The 15,026-nt window shown below is 49.8% G+C and overlaps 1 protein-coding gene across 11 annotated transcripts in view; it reads left to right on the top strand.

Moving 5' to 3' along the window:
* UAP1 (UDP-N-acetylglucosamine pyrophosphorylase 1) overlaps positions 1-15,026 on the top strand; it is a 33,224-nt gene that overhangs the window by 3,317 nt on the left and 14,881 nt on the right. For 5 of the 11 annotated variants that reach the window (XM_080648835.1, XM_080648837.1, XM_080648829.1 and 2 more), the window contains exons 2-5: positions 2,900-3,236; positions 9,914-10,118; positions 12,246-12,421; positions 13,493-13,665. In XM_080648835.1, the coding sequence (XP_080504961.1) occupies positions 2,957-3,236; positions 9,914-10,118; positions 12,246-12,421; positions 13,493-13,665 (834 nt within the window). In that variant the 5' untranslated portion in view covers positions 2,900-2,956. Of the gene's footprint in view, positions 1-2,712; positions 2,810-2,899; positions 3,237-9,913; positions 10,119-12,245; positions 12,422-13,492; positions 13,666-15,026 lie in introns of those variants that run through there. The other 6 variants (XM_080648834.1, XM_080648832.1, XM_080648827.1 and 3 more) reach the window with 4 other exon arrangements.

The following is a 15,026-nucleotide window of genomic DNA, read 5'->3' on the forward strand; positions in this document are numbered from 1 at the left end:
CCTGATCTCGCAATCTGGAACCACTGGCTCCTAACCGCTCACCTTCCTGCCTGCTTGATTGACCCTAACCACTCTACCTGCCTGCCTGATGCCCCTAACTGCTCCCCTGCCTGCCTGATCGCCCCTAACTGCCTCTGCCTGATCGTCCCTAACTGCCTCTGCCTGCCTACCTGATCACCCCTAACCGCCTCTGCCTGCCAGCCTGATCACCCCTAACTGCCCTCTCCTGCCGGCCTGGTCGCCCCTAACTGCCCTCCCCTGCCCACCTGGCTGCCCCTAACTGCCCTCCCCTGCCCACCTGGCCGCCCCTAACTGCCCTCCCCTGCCCACCTGGCTGCCCCTAACTGCCCTCCCCTGCCCGCCTGGCCGCCCCTAACTGCCCTCCTTTGCCGGCCTGGCCGCCCCTAATTGCCCTCCCCTGCTCACCTGGTCACCTCTAACTGCCCTCCCCTGCCAGCCTGATTGCCTCTAACTGCCTCTGCCTTGGCCCCTGCCACCATGGCTTTGTCCGGAAGGATGTCTGGATGGATGTCCGGTGTAATTAGCATATTACCCTTTTATTAGTATAGATGCTGCCAATTGTGGAAAGATCTTAAGCATTAGGGTCAGGGTTAAAATTCTGGGTTAGAATTCCTGTTCTGTCTATGAGGTAAGTAGCCTTGGGTAGAGTACTTAGCCTCTTGGAGCCTCATTTTCTCATCAGTTATAAAGATTACTTTATTTATGCCTTTGAACTTTTGTGAGGGAAATTTCATTGTTCCCATTTTACAAATGAATGTACCAGAGTTGAATGTATCTACTCCTTGACCCAAGCAAGAGAATCAGGAATAAAAGTAGGTTCTGTTTGGTTCCCAAACCCATAAAGACTTTCTTCAGGCTGGAGTGTGTGAGGGGCCTCTGAGGACAGCTGGTCCCGGCAGATGGAGACTGAAGGAAGGAAGTGGAGGGTGGTTAGGGTCTCAGGGCACAGCGTGGTAGAGCTGCGTCTAATGGTAATCAGCAAGCCTTCGTTTTCATTTCCTGGTCAAGCCTCAGTGTGGTCGCAAATCAGTGGTAACTTGGAAAGTGTGTTTTACAGCGGGTATCATTCCTTCACACTGTCCCATAAAGTCCCTCACCCACGTGTCCTGCGCCTTCTCTTCCTTTCTCCGTTTCACTGATGTTTTTGCAAAGTAAGTCAGCTACAAGAACATCAATTATGTTTATATTTCTGAATAAATGCCATATAAATAACGTGTTTCTCTTGCCACCTTTCGCTTTTACACACACACACACACACACACACACATGCAATACACACACAGATACAGCCTTTTTTGCCCGACAGGCAGTGTAGTTAGATCAGTGGTCGGCAAACTGTGGCTCGCGAGCCACATGTGGCTCTTTGGCCCCTTGAATTTTTAGCAAAGGCCAGCTTAGGAGTAACCTAATTAAGTTAATAACAATGTACCTACCTGTATAGTTTAAGTTTAAAAAATTTGGCTCTCAAAATAAATTTCAATCGTTGTACTGTTGATATTTGGCTCTGTTGACTAATGAGTTTGCCAACCACTGAATTAGACGGTGAAGAGCATGGATTGAGAACTGTCTGTGAGGTTGGAAAACCAGCTCTCACAGGTTGGGGCTCTGGGCATGAGGTCTCTGTGGCTCTATTTCTTCCTGCAAAGTAGTCCCGTAGCAGTGTCTGCGGTCGTTCTGTGGAGTAGAGGCACCGTGTCTGCAGAGCAGTTAGGATGTGCTCCCCGGTGAGTTGCACATGGTGTCTGATGTGCCGGTGCTGCTCAGGTACTGTTGGAATGGCGTGGACGCCGCCTCTCACTGTCTCACGTGGGTACCTGGGCTGTGTCCTTGGTGCCTTCCCTTCCAGCTGAGCAGCCGCTGCCAGGGAGGACTTCACAGTGAGCACCGTGCGTCCTTGGCTCTGGCTGCCTGGTCCCTGTGCCTGTGTGGCCTTCCCTCGTGGCCCTGCTCGGGTTGTCCCTTCTGGGCCTCTGCTCCTCGGTTCTCTGCGGCAGGCGTTGCCGCCTGTTCAGAAAGCGGCTGTTGGCTTCCAGGTACTCTGGTTACTTAGTTTTCAGGGCTCTTTGCGTTTACCGGTAGCTCAACCCCCGTCCCTCCCATCACCCACGTAAGACGCCCACTTTTTACTGGGCTGCGGCCTACGCAGGCCGCTCCCAGGGGCCACCAGCTGTGCCTGTTCCTACTCTCATCTGTGTCGTCTGCGCAGCCCTCCAGGCACAGCTGTGTGCACTTCCGCTGTTAGGTGAGGAGGTTACCTCCTTCCTCGTTCTTCTCTAGTGCTGTGCCGTTTAACATTTTGCTGTATCATCACGGAATGCTCTCAAGAACATTTACCCATTGGTGGTTCTGTGTGTACTGCTTGTCCCCTTAGGGTTCAATTATTAGTAAAGATAATACACATGTTTTTAATCTCTTTTTTGCAGAAGTTATGATTGATATAAAATTGATTATATGTGGCCCTGTCTTGGATTTTGTTGTATTCTGAATACAACAGAGTTATTGCCGTCACTAGAGAGAAAAGGAAGACACGAGATATTAGGCTGTCAGACATTCTTTCAGTGATGGCTGAGTGGTCAGAGGAACCATACAGAGGAGAGGTAACCACGGGGTAGCGTGTGCGCCAGGAGTCAGTCTGTCTGGGCTCCTGTCCCAGCTCCGCCACCCTGAGTGAGTCCATGTGGGTGAAGTGTTTAGTGCAGTGCCTGGCATGCGACGCTGTGTTGACTTACCACTTTGGGGTCTTACAGGTACTGTGAGGCCAAGGCCGAAGTTCATGTCTTTACATCAGGTTTGTTTAATGCACTTATTTATCATAGGGAAAACCTACCAGGTTTCATGGCTGGACTTTGACCTGCTGTTGATTTCTTTTCTCTTGTAGGTTTCTAGGTACAGAAATCACAGCCCTGTTTCCACAAAGCTTGGCACCCAGGGCATCATGAATGTCAGTGAGCTCAGACTCCGGTTGTCCCACGCTGGGCAGGAACACCTGCTGCAGTTCTGGGAGGAGCTGGAAGAAGCCCAGCAGGGTGAGCTCTATGCAGAGCTCCAGGCCATGAACTTTGAGGAGCTGAACGTCTTTTTCCGAAAGGCCACGGAAGGGTTTAACCAGTCCTCCCGGCAAGAGAAGGTGGATGCACGGATGGAGCCTATCCCCCGGGAGGTGCTGGGCAGTGCCACTAGAGATCAAGACCAGCTCCAGGCCTGGGAAAGCGAAGGTACTGGCGGGGATGGTTTGCTCTGAGGTGTAGGTGAGCTCCGCTGCCTTGTTAAAGCCGAGCGCTCTAACACTGCGACCCTCAGACGACCTTCAACCAGGTGACCTCAGAAAGTGACGGATTGGGCTTGTTTTGCCAAGACCTGTGCTGTGTCTCCCATTGTTGGTCCCTGCAGTCTCTGTTCATTTCTGGTGCCGAATCCGAGCCTCTTCTCATTCAAGTCTTACATGCCTCTGGGCTCCTCCTCAGCTTTCATACTTCTAGATTTCCCTTCCTGAAGCTCAAGTTACATGTTCATGCCGCTTGAACGAAACACTGTCCCCCACTGGCCTGAGTGGTCACTTGCAGCCCTGTCTCCGCTTGTCTTCCACTGCTGCTGCCGCACATGTCAGCCAGGCCAGGTAGTTAGTTCTCTGAGCCTCTGCTCATGCTGTCCTGCCTGAGGTGCCGGCCTTCGGGCCACGAGGCCATCCCTGGAGCGCTGCCCTGGGGAGCTCTCGCCCTTCTCTACGCCTCAGCTCGCTGTCTCTCCTCCGCCTGTGGTGAGAGTTGTTCTCGTCACCTTCGCTGCACTTGGGCTCCTGTAGAGCAGCGGGTCCTGCCCTCCTCGGCAGGACACAGCACTTAGGACAGGGTTTTGAGCAATGGGTTGGTTGGGAATGTTTGTTGAATTGCCCAATGCTTTTTCTTCTAAAGCAGATCATGAAATTCGTCCCTATAACTAGTACTAGTTAATGCTTTCGTGAAGGACAAAGTAGCTCTGATGTTGCCTTTTTGGTGGAGTTAAGAGCTGTGCTTTTTATGACCTTCTCTGTAAGGAAAGGGTGGCTGAGCCCTGCAGCCCACGCCTGAGTGCTGCATGCGCTCCGTCAGATCTGGGCCTCGTTTTCTCATTGAACAGACTGGCCTGGGGCTGTTCCTTCCTTTCTAATAAACATTACTTTACTGCCAAAGTCACATCAGAATAACAGGGATACTGTAGAGAAAGGGCCTGTGACCTCAGCAGATCTGTTTTTACTCCCTCCCACCACCATCCTGTGCTTGATGATATCCATGTTTACTTTTCTCGATGTGCAATGATATTATAGATAGAACCTTACAGTCCATGTTTGTACCACACTGTGGCTGTTTTTCTTTTCCATTCTTTGGCACTCCCTGCTCCTCACACACACACACAAAAGGTAACTGCTGCTATCCACCTTCTGTGTAGCTCTCATATCTTTCTCTGGGCTTACAGATTACCTGATTTTCAAACTGTGTTCCAAAGGGCCCCAGGGGTTCCACACCCAGGAAACTGTCTCCTGTCTTGTGTAGGGTGGGAAGCAGAGTCTAAACAGCTGCGTCTCCAGCTCCTTCACCTCCCACTACCAGAGCAGTTCTGCTTGACCTGTTCCATGTGTCTGATTTTTGCATGAATTTTATTTAAAAGGAGTTAGGGATGAAAAAACATTGACAATAGTCAGGCAAGCTGCAAGGAATGCTTGGCTGCGACTAACCTTGCTTCGTGCCGAGGGAGGGGCGTCCATACAAGCCCTCAGCACAGAGATCCTGGAACCGGAGTGGTACCGGGACCCCTGCTGGCTTGGACTTGCCGGTCCTTCCTGCTTCCCTGCGTTCTAAAGGTTGGCTACTCCAACCAGAAGCCTCTTGTGCCCCGCGAGTATCCCAGCGGCCATGTTTCTCTTGGTAGTTTTATGGGGTGAAATCTTGGAATGAACTCTTAGGGAAGTCCAGAGCTGTGACCTTGTAAAATGGGACCATGAGCACCTGTCAAGGCTTCTTGTAATTTGAGTCTTTTTTTGACAACCTTTGTGTTGGAATCTGTAAAACTAGTCTACATTGATGACGTTTCCTTTAAAATTAGACGGAACTCTCTGACAACCTAGCCTAGTATAAGAAGGTACAAAGCAAACTTCCTTTTGGCTTAATGTCAGGGAACAGTGTTTACTTGTGGTTTAAACAGGAGGGGTGGAGAAGGAGACGCTTAACTGACCTTATATCCTTTGCCCTCAGCTAGAAATTTCCACGTATGCAAAGTCATGCAAAGTGAGGCTGCGCAGGCAGTTGTCACGGGAAGAGGTCGCCATTGTGAAGAGTGTGATGCTATGTTTCGGAAAATAGGGGGTCCTGGTAGTGTCTGGAAGGTCATTGTTCCCCAGGAATGGGGCAGGTGGAGGCCGTGGGCAGTGGTCCCACAGTGCCTGCCGCTCTGCCGTTGGCGATGGGCACGCAGCACTGGGGAGAACTGCTTCTGCGGCTCTGTGCGTGCTTCATGCCGCGTGCTGCTGGGTGCCAGAGTGGTGCTCTGGCAGGTGTGGAGGAGCAGCCAAAACGTCTGTCTCCCAGCGGGAGCCTGACAGAGGGGCGGCGGCTTCAACCAGAATCGCTGGGAAAGTATATTTGCTTAGTAAACCGCCCCCTTCATTTTTAAATAAACCCCTGCTTGTCCTAAGCACAAAAGAAGCTTCCAGTGTTATATTATAATGGCAAGTTAGCATTTGGTATCAGCTTTTTTTGCCTGTGAGACATTTGAAAAATTCATCTTAAGGGTGGCTCTCTGCCATGAGTGCTGTGGTAGCAAGTGGGCATGTTGTCTGGAAACGTGTGGTCAGAAGGTGGCCCCTCAACAGTTTCTGTGATTTAGTGCAGAGGGTGACCTTCAGGGGTTAGTCCTAAAGTATTGACTTTTCGAGAGAGGGGAAAGGAGAGAGAGAGAAACATCGATGTGAGAGAGAACATTAATCAGTTGCCTTCTATACGTGCCCAGACGGGGGCGGGAGAGGGGTTTTGAACCTGCAACCTTTCGGTATACGGGACAATGTTCCAACCAACTGAGTCACACCGGCCAGGGCTTCAGTGAAATTTTTAACACATTTGTTTTACTTTAAAAGTAGCACATACCTATTTTAGAGAAGTTGGAAAATAACTAAAAGTTACAGAGAAATTTCTACCATCCCATAGCCCAGAGATAAATATTCAGTGGTAATATTTTACAGTACTTTTTATACACACACACACAATTATGGTTTTTGTGTATAATTTTGTAGCCTGCTCTAAGAATTTATTGTTATGAAAAATTTCAAGCATATTTTGAAACAGATATTTAGAGAGAAAAACAGTATCATGAACTCCCACACTCACATCACCTTGATTAAATAATTATCAAACATTTTCGACTTTTGCTTTATCCCTCTTTTTCTTTTTTGGTGCTGTAGTATTTTAAGACATACCTCCAACATTATGGTATTTTACCTCATAGAGTTCAGCAGCATCACTGCTCACAATGTCACTTTTAAACCTAATGAAATTCACAGTAATCCCCCAGAAACTAAAACTAGTTCAAATAGAGATTTCCTTCATTAGTCTGTTTAATGTGCTCAAAAATGGGTTTAACATTTTAGGGGAAACGGTTAACCTATAAAATCCTAGTTTCAGCTGTGAGTAAAAATTAAAGACAAAGTATCTGTTCTGACTCACCTGCATTCTCTCCTGGCGGAGTTGCCTGCCTTCCCCACCCCTGTGCTGTTGGAGTGTCATTCTCCACCTTCGCACCTGGCATCCTCCAGGTCAGGCAGGTGCCCAAGTCAAGGTGTATGAGAGGAGCTCATCCAAGCCGGATGTTACCCAGGAAGTGGTAGAGCTGTGGCATGTCACTGTGAACCCTCCCGTTTCCTGTAAATGTTGCCAACTTTAAGTTCTCAATGTACTAGTATACAAAAAATACATACAAAAACCCAGCCGGTGTGGCTCGGTGGTTGAGCGTGGCCCTATGAACCAGGAGATCATGGTTTGATTCCCAATCCGGCACATGCCCGGATTGCGGGCTTGATCCCCAGTGGGGAGTGTGTAGGAATTACCCAATGAATGATTCTCATCACTGATGTTTCTATCTCTCTTTCCCTCTCCCTCTCTGAAATCAATAAAAATATATTTTAAAAAATGCATAAAGCACAAAGTTGGTAAGTTAGGTGGACCCACATTACCTAAGGATCCTACATAATAAAAGGGTAATATGCAGATTGACTCTAACAGTGGAACAACCAGGAATGACTGGTCGCTATGACGTGCACTGACCACCAGGGGGCAGATGCTCAACGGAGGAGCTGCCTCCTGATGGTCAGTGTGCTTCCATGGGAAGCGCCGCTCATCCAGAAGCCGGCTCATGGCTGGCCAGCGCAGCAGCGGTGGCGGGAGCCTCTCCTGCCTCTGCAGCAGCACTAAGGATGTCCTACTAACGATAGGGAGCAGGCCTAACCTGTTAGTCAGACATCCCTCCAGGGCTCCTGGGCTGCCAGAGGGATGTCTGACTGCCAGCTTAGGCCTGATCCCCAGGGAGAGCCCTAAGCTGTTAGTTGGACATCCCCCGAGGGCTCCCAGAGGGATGTCTGACTGCCAGCTTAGGCCTGATCCCCCCCTAAGCTGGCAGGTGGACATGCCTCAAGGAGTCCTGGACTGTGAGAGGGTGCAGTCCAGGGAGTCCTGGACTGTGAGAGGGTGCAGTCCAGGCTGAGGGACACCCCCAAGTGCACAAATTTTCATGCACCGGGCCTCTAGTATGAAAATAAACAATAACTGATACCACGGCTTCATCCACAGAGTTTCTGAGAACTGTGTTGGGTTTTTTTAATCCTTACCTGAAGATAGGATTTTTTTTCATTGATTTTTTTAGAGAGCGTAGAGGGGAGACAGGAGAGAGAGAGAGAGAAAGAAAAAAAAAAAAAAGAAAAACCACATTGATGTGAAAGAGACACATGGATTGGTTGCCTCCCGCACGTCAAGCTTGCAACTGAGGTACATGCCCTTAACCGGCTGACACTAACCATTGAACAACAACAACCAGGGCAGTTTCTGAGAACTTTAATGAAAGCATGAAATTCAGGGAAGAAGAAAAGCCACCTCTCACTGCTTTTTCTCATCTGACACTTCCCAGCTCTTCCCAGCACCCACTCTGCCTCTTCTCCCCAGTCACTGCCTGGTGCTGAGGTGTCACCTTACCGTGATGATGGGGTGGCTCTGAGACATGGTAGGCAGAGAGGTTTGGGTGATTTAAAAATCCAAGCTGAGAGCCTCTGTGGTTTAATAACAATTTTGTTTGTTTGCATTTGGATCTTAAATCAATCTTGAATTTATTTTTATTTGAATAATAGTTTTTATTCAAGCATTATGGTTGGTTATTACTAGAGGCCCAGTGCCTGAATTCGTTTACCAGTGGGGTCCCTCAGCCTGACCTGCGGGATCGGACTGAAACGGGCTCTCCAACATCCCCTGAGGGATCCTGGATTGTGAGAGGGTGCAGGCCAGGCCGAGGGACCCCACCAGTGCACGATCAGGGCCGGGGAGGGACATGGGAGGTTGGCCAGCCAGGGAGGGATCACGGGAGGGCTCCAGGGCGTGTCTGTTCCTTCTCGCTGAGTCCTGATCTGCTGGACCCCAGCAGCAAGCTAACCTACCGGTCAGAGCATCTGTCCCCTGGTGGTCAGTGCATGTCATGTTGACTGTCTGCCCCCTGGTGGTCAGTGCACATCATAGCAAGTGGTTGAGCGGCCTTAGAATATCATTAGCATATTACACTTTGATTAGTTGGACGGACGACCGGATGACCGGACACTTAGCATATTAGGCTTTTATTATATAGGATTGCTGAACATTCAACTAGTGAAAATGGACAAGCTTCCAGCAGCAGAAATAAATCAGCAGCAAAAAGACTCAGTTTCACATTCTGCTGCTGTGGATGGCCCATTAAAAAGGCAGTTTAATCCATTTTATTTAAGTATAAGTTATACACTAACATACTAGTCTTAGGAGTTTTAACAAATTTATACACCCACATAACCTCCACCTCTGTTAAAAGATAGAACATGTCCATCACCCAGCCTCCGGTCGTTCGCAGGCACGCCCTAAGCTCATCTAGTCGATGGGTTTCAGGCCCGGGTCCTGCCTTCAGAAGCCTGGCTTCTAACCACTGCGCTGCACACGCTTTCTTAACAGGCTGCTTCCCTGTACATGTACTGCATGGTAGCTTGCCTAGGATATTAGCATGCTCATTGATGAACTAATTACTTAATTATTACTTAATACTGATTTATTTATACGCTGGAGGTAATTGAAGAGCATCGCCATTCACCCTGGAGCCTAGACATCTCCTGTCCTATCCTTTTCTCCACTTGCCAAGTAGTCAGTACTTGTAAAACATTCGTAACATCTCTTGGTTGTCACCTTCCAATGATCAGAAAGACGACCATTGGTTCATTAAAGTATATTACTTTGTGTTTGGTCTTTGGTTGGGTGTCTGTATAAATAAATTTTTAAAATATATTTTATTGCTTTTTTTACAGAGAGGAAGGGAGAGGGATAGAGAGTTAGAAACACCGATGAGAGAGAAACATCGATCAGCTGCCTCCTGCACACCTACTGGGGATGTACCCGCAACCAAGGTACATGCCCTTGACCGGAATCGAACCTGGGACCTCTCAGTCCGCAGGCCGATGCTCTATCCACTAAGCCAAACTGGTTAGGGCTGTATAAATTAATTTTTTAATAATAAAAATGTTTTTATTACAAGAGAGTCACCATGATTAGTGTGGAGTCCTCGTTGGTTATGCAGAGGGCGACCTCAGGGGTTGGCCCTAAAGTGCTGATGTTTAGAGGTTTCCTAACACCAGCGTTTTCTCTCCTAGGACTTCTCCACATTTCTCAGAACAGAGTGGCGGTTCTTCTTCTAGCTGGTGGGCAGGGGACACGGCTGGGTGTCACATACCCCAAGGGGATGTATGATGTTGGCTTGCCATCCCATAAGACCCTTTTCCAGCTTCAAGCAGAGCGAATCCTGAAGCTTCAGCAGCTAGCTGAGAAGTGTCATGGCAACAGATGCACCATCCCCTGGTAAGAGGCTCATTGTGGGCCCCAACATGTGCTGGTTTAAGATACTCAAAATGCATGAGAGCTGTATTCCTAAGCAGACATAGTGCCGCTTCTGCTGGTTTTACTGGGAGTGTCATCACCATATGTGTTAAAGGTAACACGCAGTGCAGCCAGATAGGTGCGCACCGCAGCTTGAAGGAGCAGTGTGTTCTCCCCCAGCTTCTGCATCCTCACCTGAGTCCCTTTGGGTGCAGTGGGTTCTCTCTGTCTGGAGATTTCCTCCTCATTGGTGGTTCGTGTGTAGAATGTCTGAACGTTTGAATCTTCGGAATTCGGAGGTGGCGCTGGTTCCCAGTGCCATTCTGCTTTCTAGTCTTCCCCTCTCTGAGAGCACTTAGGGTCTCTCCTTATCTTCAGTATCTGAAATTTCTTGACATGGTGTAGCTCTATTTTCAGTGGGTTCTCTTAGTCTAGGAACTTGTGTTCTCAAGTACTAGATTATCTAGCCTTTCCGAACCCCCTCCCCCCGCACCTTTCCCCTCCCCTGGCTGAAAGCTTCACTGACTTCTCTGCTGAGGGCCAGCCTCTCGGGGCTGGGGCCGGGCACCAGGGTCTGCCCCGCCGGGTTCCCTGAGCACCACCATTGCGGAGCTTCTGCTCTGCTCGTTAGAAAGTGCCGACTTAGCTCCTTCGTCTTTCTCCACAGCTTTGGAATTAGCATGTTTTGTGGGGTGACCCGCAGTGGGTGTGAGTTTCCTCAGGTCCCTAATCCTGTAACAGCCCCATGTGACCAGCAAAGGCTCTGCTGGCTTCTCTGCCCTCTGCCTGGCCCGCGGTCGCCCAGGAGGAGGCCCCTGAAAGACCCTCCAGTCCTGCGGTTGAGTCTGGCCAGTGTTGCTTCCCACCGGCTCTGTGATTCTCCCAGACCCCCCAGGTCTTCCCACACAACTGCCGCTTCCTGCAGGACTTTGGAGGGACATTGTGTTCTAAGCAGCCAGCAGGGCTCCCAGCCCAGGCCCCTGCGGTCATGTTGGCTTCCTTCGCTCGCACAGCTGAAGTTGTGTTTCTCTTTGTCACCTTCTAAATCACACCCAAGCCCTTGTGCCGGAGTTCAGAATGTTAAAGAGACAGATACCTACTGCGTTGGGAATGATACCATGGTCTTCATTGATTCACTCAACAGATGTCCCTTAGTTGAGTGTGTCCTCTAGGTGCTGGTTTCAGATTTTCCTGCTCTGCCACCTGGGGATTCCTGTGGCAACAAAGAGTGTACCTGTACTTCTCTGATTTTACATGAAGGGGACAGAGCCCGCATGCCATTTCAGAATTTTAGCAGGAAACCACCAGAGGTCGTTGGAATGTACCATAGTTACCCTTTTCTACTTAGTTAAAATATGAGCTTGTTAACGTAAAAACATTCAAACCTGTAAAGAGTTTTTGTGAGTTTATTCGAGCCAAACTGTCGACAGCTGCCAGGAAGCAGAACCTCACAGATTGGGATAATGCTCCAGAGCCGTGGTTGGCAAACTGTGGCTCGTGAGCCACATGCGGCTCTTTGGCCCCTTGAGTATGGCTCTTCCACAAAATACCACGGCCTGAGCGAGTCTATTTTGAAGAAGTGGTGTTAGAAGAAGTTTAAGTTTAAAAAATTTGGCTCTCAAAAGAAATTTCAATTGTACTGTTGATATTTGGCTCTGTTGACTAATGAGTTTGCCGACCACTGCTCCAGAGAATGGTGGTTTTTTACCTATTTTTATACACTACAGTTAAAGGAGGGGACGTAGGTGGGTTACATAAAATCCATTGTTGATAGACTAGGGAGGCGGAGAAAGCAAAGCGGTGAGTGGCGGCGGGGGCGGGGGGAGCTTCTTCCCTGAGCTTGTCAGGTTAGCATGTGGCCCCTTTCGTCCACGGTGTTTAATTTAAAATGCACTTTTCACAGTTCCCAGCTCTTTCCTTGAGCTAGCTGCAGGCTCTGTTGCCGGAGGTGTGGAGAGGCATGTCCTACCCGAGGGTGGGGAGGTGGTGGCAGAGGCTCCCCTGAGGGAGGCCAAGTGCTCTCAAGATTTCCTTCAGCTCGGGGCCTAGACAAGGCTTTCTGTGCCCTAATCCAAGGGCGCGGTCTCAGAAGACACTCTCCTGCTGCAGGTACATAATGACCAGCGGCAGGACGATGCAGTCCACAGAGGAGTTCTTCACCAAGCACAGGCACTTCGGCTTACAGAAGGAGAACGTCGTCTTTTTCCAGCAGGGCATGCTGCCAGCTATGAGTTTTGATGGCAAGATTATTTTGGAAGAGAAGAGCAAGGTGTCTATGGCTCCAGGTCTGTGCCCTTAATGGTGACGAGGAATAGTAGTGACATAAGTCATTGAATTTTAATTTCCTTTTTAATATGGTGATCCTTTTTGCGAGAGTCTGTCCTGGAGAGAGGCTTCATGCACCCAGAGTGCATGGTTCCTCTGCAGCAGCGCTGCTCTGCCGGGGTTTGTCCGAGGGAAAAATTGTGAACCCCTCAGTTTAAGAAGTAAGAGGCTGATTAGGGTTTGTCTGCACTATTGCTTCTTAAAGAGCAATGAAATAAGTGTTTGGAGACATTAAATGGCCAGGAGAAATGGCCTCAGTAGGTGAAGCCAGAGAACAAGAAGCACACAGCTGCACACACAGTGCCCTCGGAGCCTCCGCATCGCACAAACCCAGGCTGCGCGAGCACAGGACGCTCTGCGGCAGCAGCAGCCGGAGCCATGACCTGGGTGTGACTCTGGTAGCAGGAGGCCAGGCTGCAGGTTCCTGTCTGGATCTGTCTGGGGAGGGGAGGCTGGAAGGAGACAGCAGTGTCCACAGGGTGCTTTTGACTTCTTTTTTCTCCTTAATTCTTCGCAGTCAGGGAAGGACTCGCTGTTCTGAGCCCCCTCTGTGCTGTCTAATTTCGCATCATGAAGTCAGCTGTGGCTGAGGGTGCTGACAGGACACGAGGCCGCAGGAGGCAGAGGGAGGGGCTTTCCTAGCACCGAGCTTAGGTCACCACTGACCTTCATGTGAGTCTGGTTTTAAACCAGTGACTTGACATGAAGTTTCCACGTGATTTTCTCTCTGACATGGATGACATTGTCAGGCTGCAAATGCAGAGTCAGCGCCAATCATACAAACAGAAATAAAACGTGGAGGTTGTGGGTGGTCATTGTGTGATGAATGACTTTGTAGTTCACCATGTGTTTCAGGCAGATTGTTACAGGGCAGGTCAAAAGGAAGGCGTGGCCTTTGGGGCTGCCTTGTTCGTGCACTGTGACGACTCCTGACTCTTTCCTTGAACGTGTTTTCCTGGCCCACGCTAAGCGACCTTCGGGTGACCCTCAGAATGGGTCTGCTGTACTCTAAGGGCTGTCTCATTTCCCAGACGGGAACGGGGGCCTTTACCGGGCTCTGGCCGCCTGGGACATCGTGGGGGACATGGAGCGCAGGGGCATCAGCAGTGTTCACGTCTACTGCGTTGACAACATCCTGGTGAGAGTGGCAGACCCACGGTTCATTGGATTCTGCATTCAGCAGGGAGCGGACTGTGGCGCCAAGGTAAGGCCCTTCTCCACAGGTGAGGCTCCAGGGCTCCCTGCCAGCACCTGCATGCAGGAGTCCGACCCGAGTTACTGGGTGATTGGAATGTTGTAGAACCATTCCTCTCTTCAGGGCACTTAACCACCCACTCCCACTTCTTTTCTTAACGTGGCAACGTTTGGTTCCAGAAGTCAGGTCCCTCAGAAGTGAGAGTTTGCAGTCAGCACTTGGGAGGGTGGGTCTCCCCAGGCCCGAGCATCCATGGGCCTCTGAGCCGGCTGCGGGGCTGTTGGGACGAGAGGCACAGAGAGCGGTCTTGGACATCGCGAGGCGCTTCTGGTAGTCTCTCGAATGAGACGGGGTATGCAGAGGGCGGGTAGGACAGTTGGGATTAGTGATGGCTCGACTGGCCACACACATGCAGGGACTAAGTTGGAGGGAGGGTTACAGCCCTTCAGTTGCGGGCGGTGCTGTGGGAGATATGCCTTCAGGGAGGCAAACAGGCCCGGGAGCGTATCTTGGAATCGGATGGACATGTTGGAAGGTTTGAAAATACGGATATAAATATTACTTTTCCTGGGAATCTGTAAAGGTGTCAATTCTCACAAATTAAAATATCACACCATCCTGATCAAAGTTCCAGTGACTCTATTCTGGGGCCAAAACAGTGATAAAGCTTAGGATAAACATGGAAAGGCAGCCAGGAAATATTGAAGAAGGATGGTGAGGAGAGGAGAGGTTTGGAGACAGACTATCAGACATTCAGGTGGATGTGAATACTACACACAGGCCTGCGGAGCTGACCCCAGGAGAAGGTGGCAGATTGACGGCCAGACCCCGCTGGTGCACGGAGGAGTCGCTGTGCGACTCCCATCTCGGGTTTGGGGGGTGAATGAAGTTGCCGGCTGAGAAAGGAAGGTCTCTCGCTCAGTTCATACCACAATCGATTTTGAATGTATTACAGAGTCAAATATTAAAAACTCCATAAAGATGTTAGAAGACAAGGTAGAATAATTTTATTTATTTATTTAAATTCTTTATTGTTTAAAGCATTACATAAGTCTCCTTTTCCCCCCATTGACCTCTCCCCAGCCTCCCCCACCCCCCAGCACAGGCCCTTCCTCCTCCCCCCATCTCCCGCGCCCCTCCCCCCCCATGAATGTCCATTGGTTATGCTCATATGCATGCAGGCAAGTCCTTTGGTTGATCTCTTACCCCCCACTCCCACCCTCCCCTGCCTTTCCTCTGAAGATCGACGGCCTGTTTGATGCTTCTCTGTCTCTGGCTCTATTTTTGTTCATCAGTTTATGTTGTTCACTATATTCCACAAATGAGTGAGATCATGTGATAGTTCTCTTTCTCCAACTGGCTTATTTCGC

This window comes from Plecotus auritus (genome assembly GCF_963455305.1).
Source record: "Plecotus auritus genome assembly, chromosome: 12".
Taxonomy (NCBI): Eukaryota; Metazoa; Chordata; class Mammalia; order Chiroptera; family Vespertilionidae; genus Plecotus; species Plecotus auritus.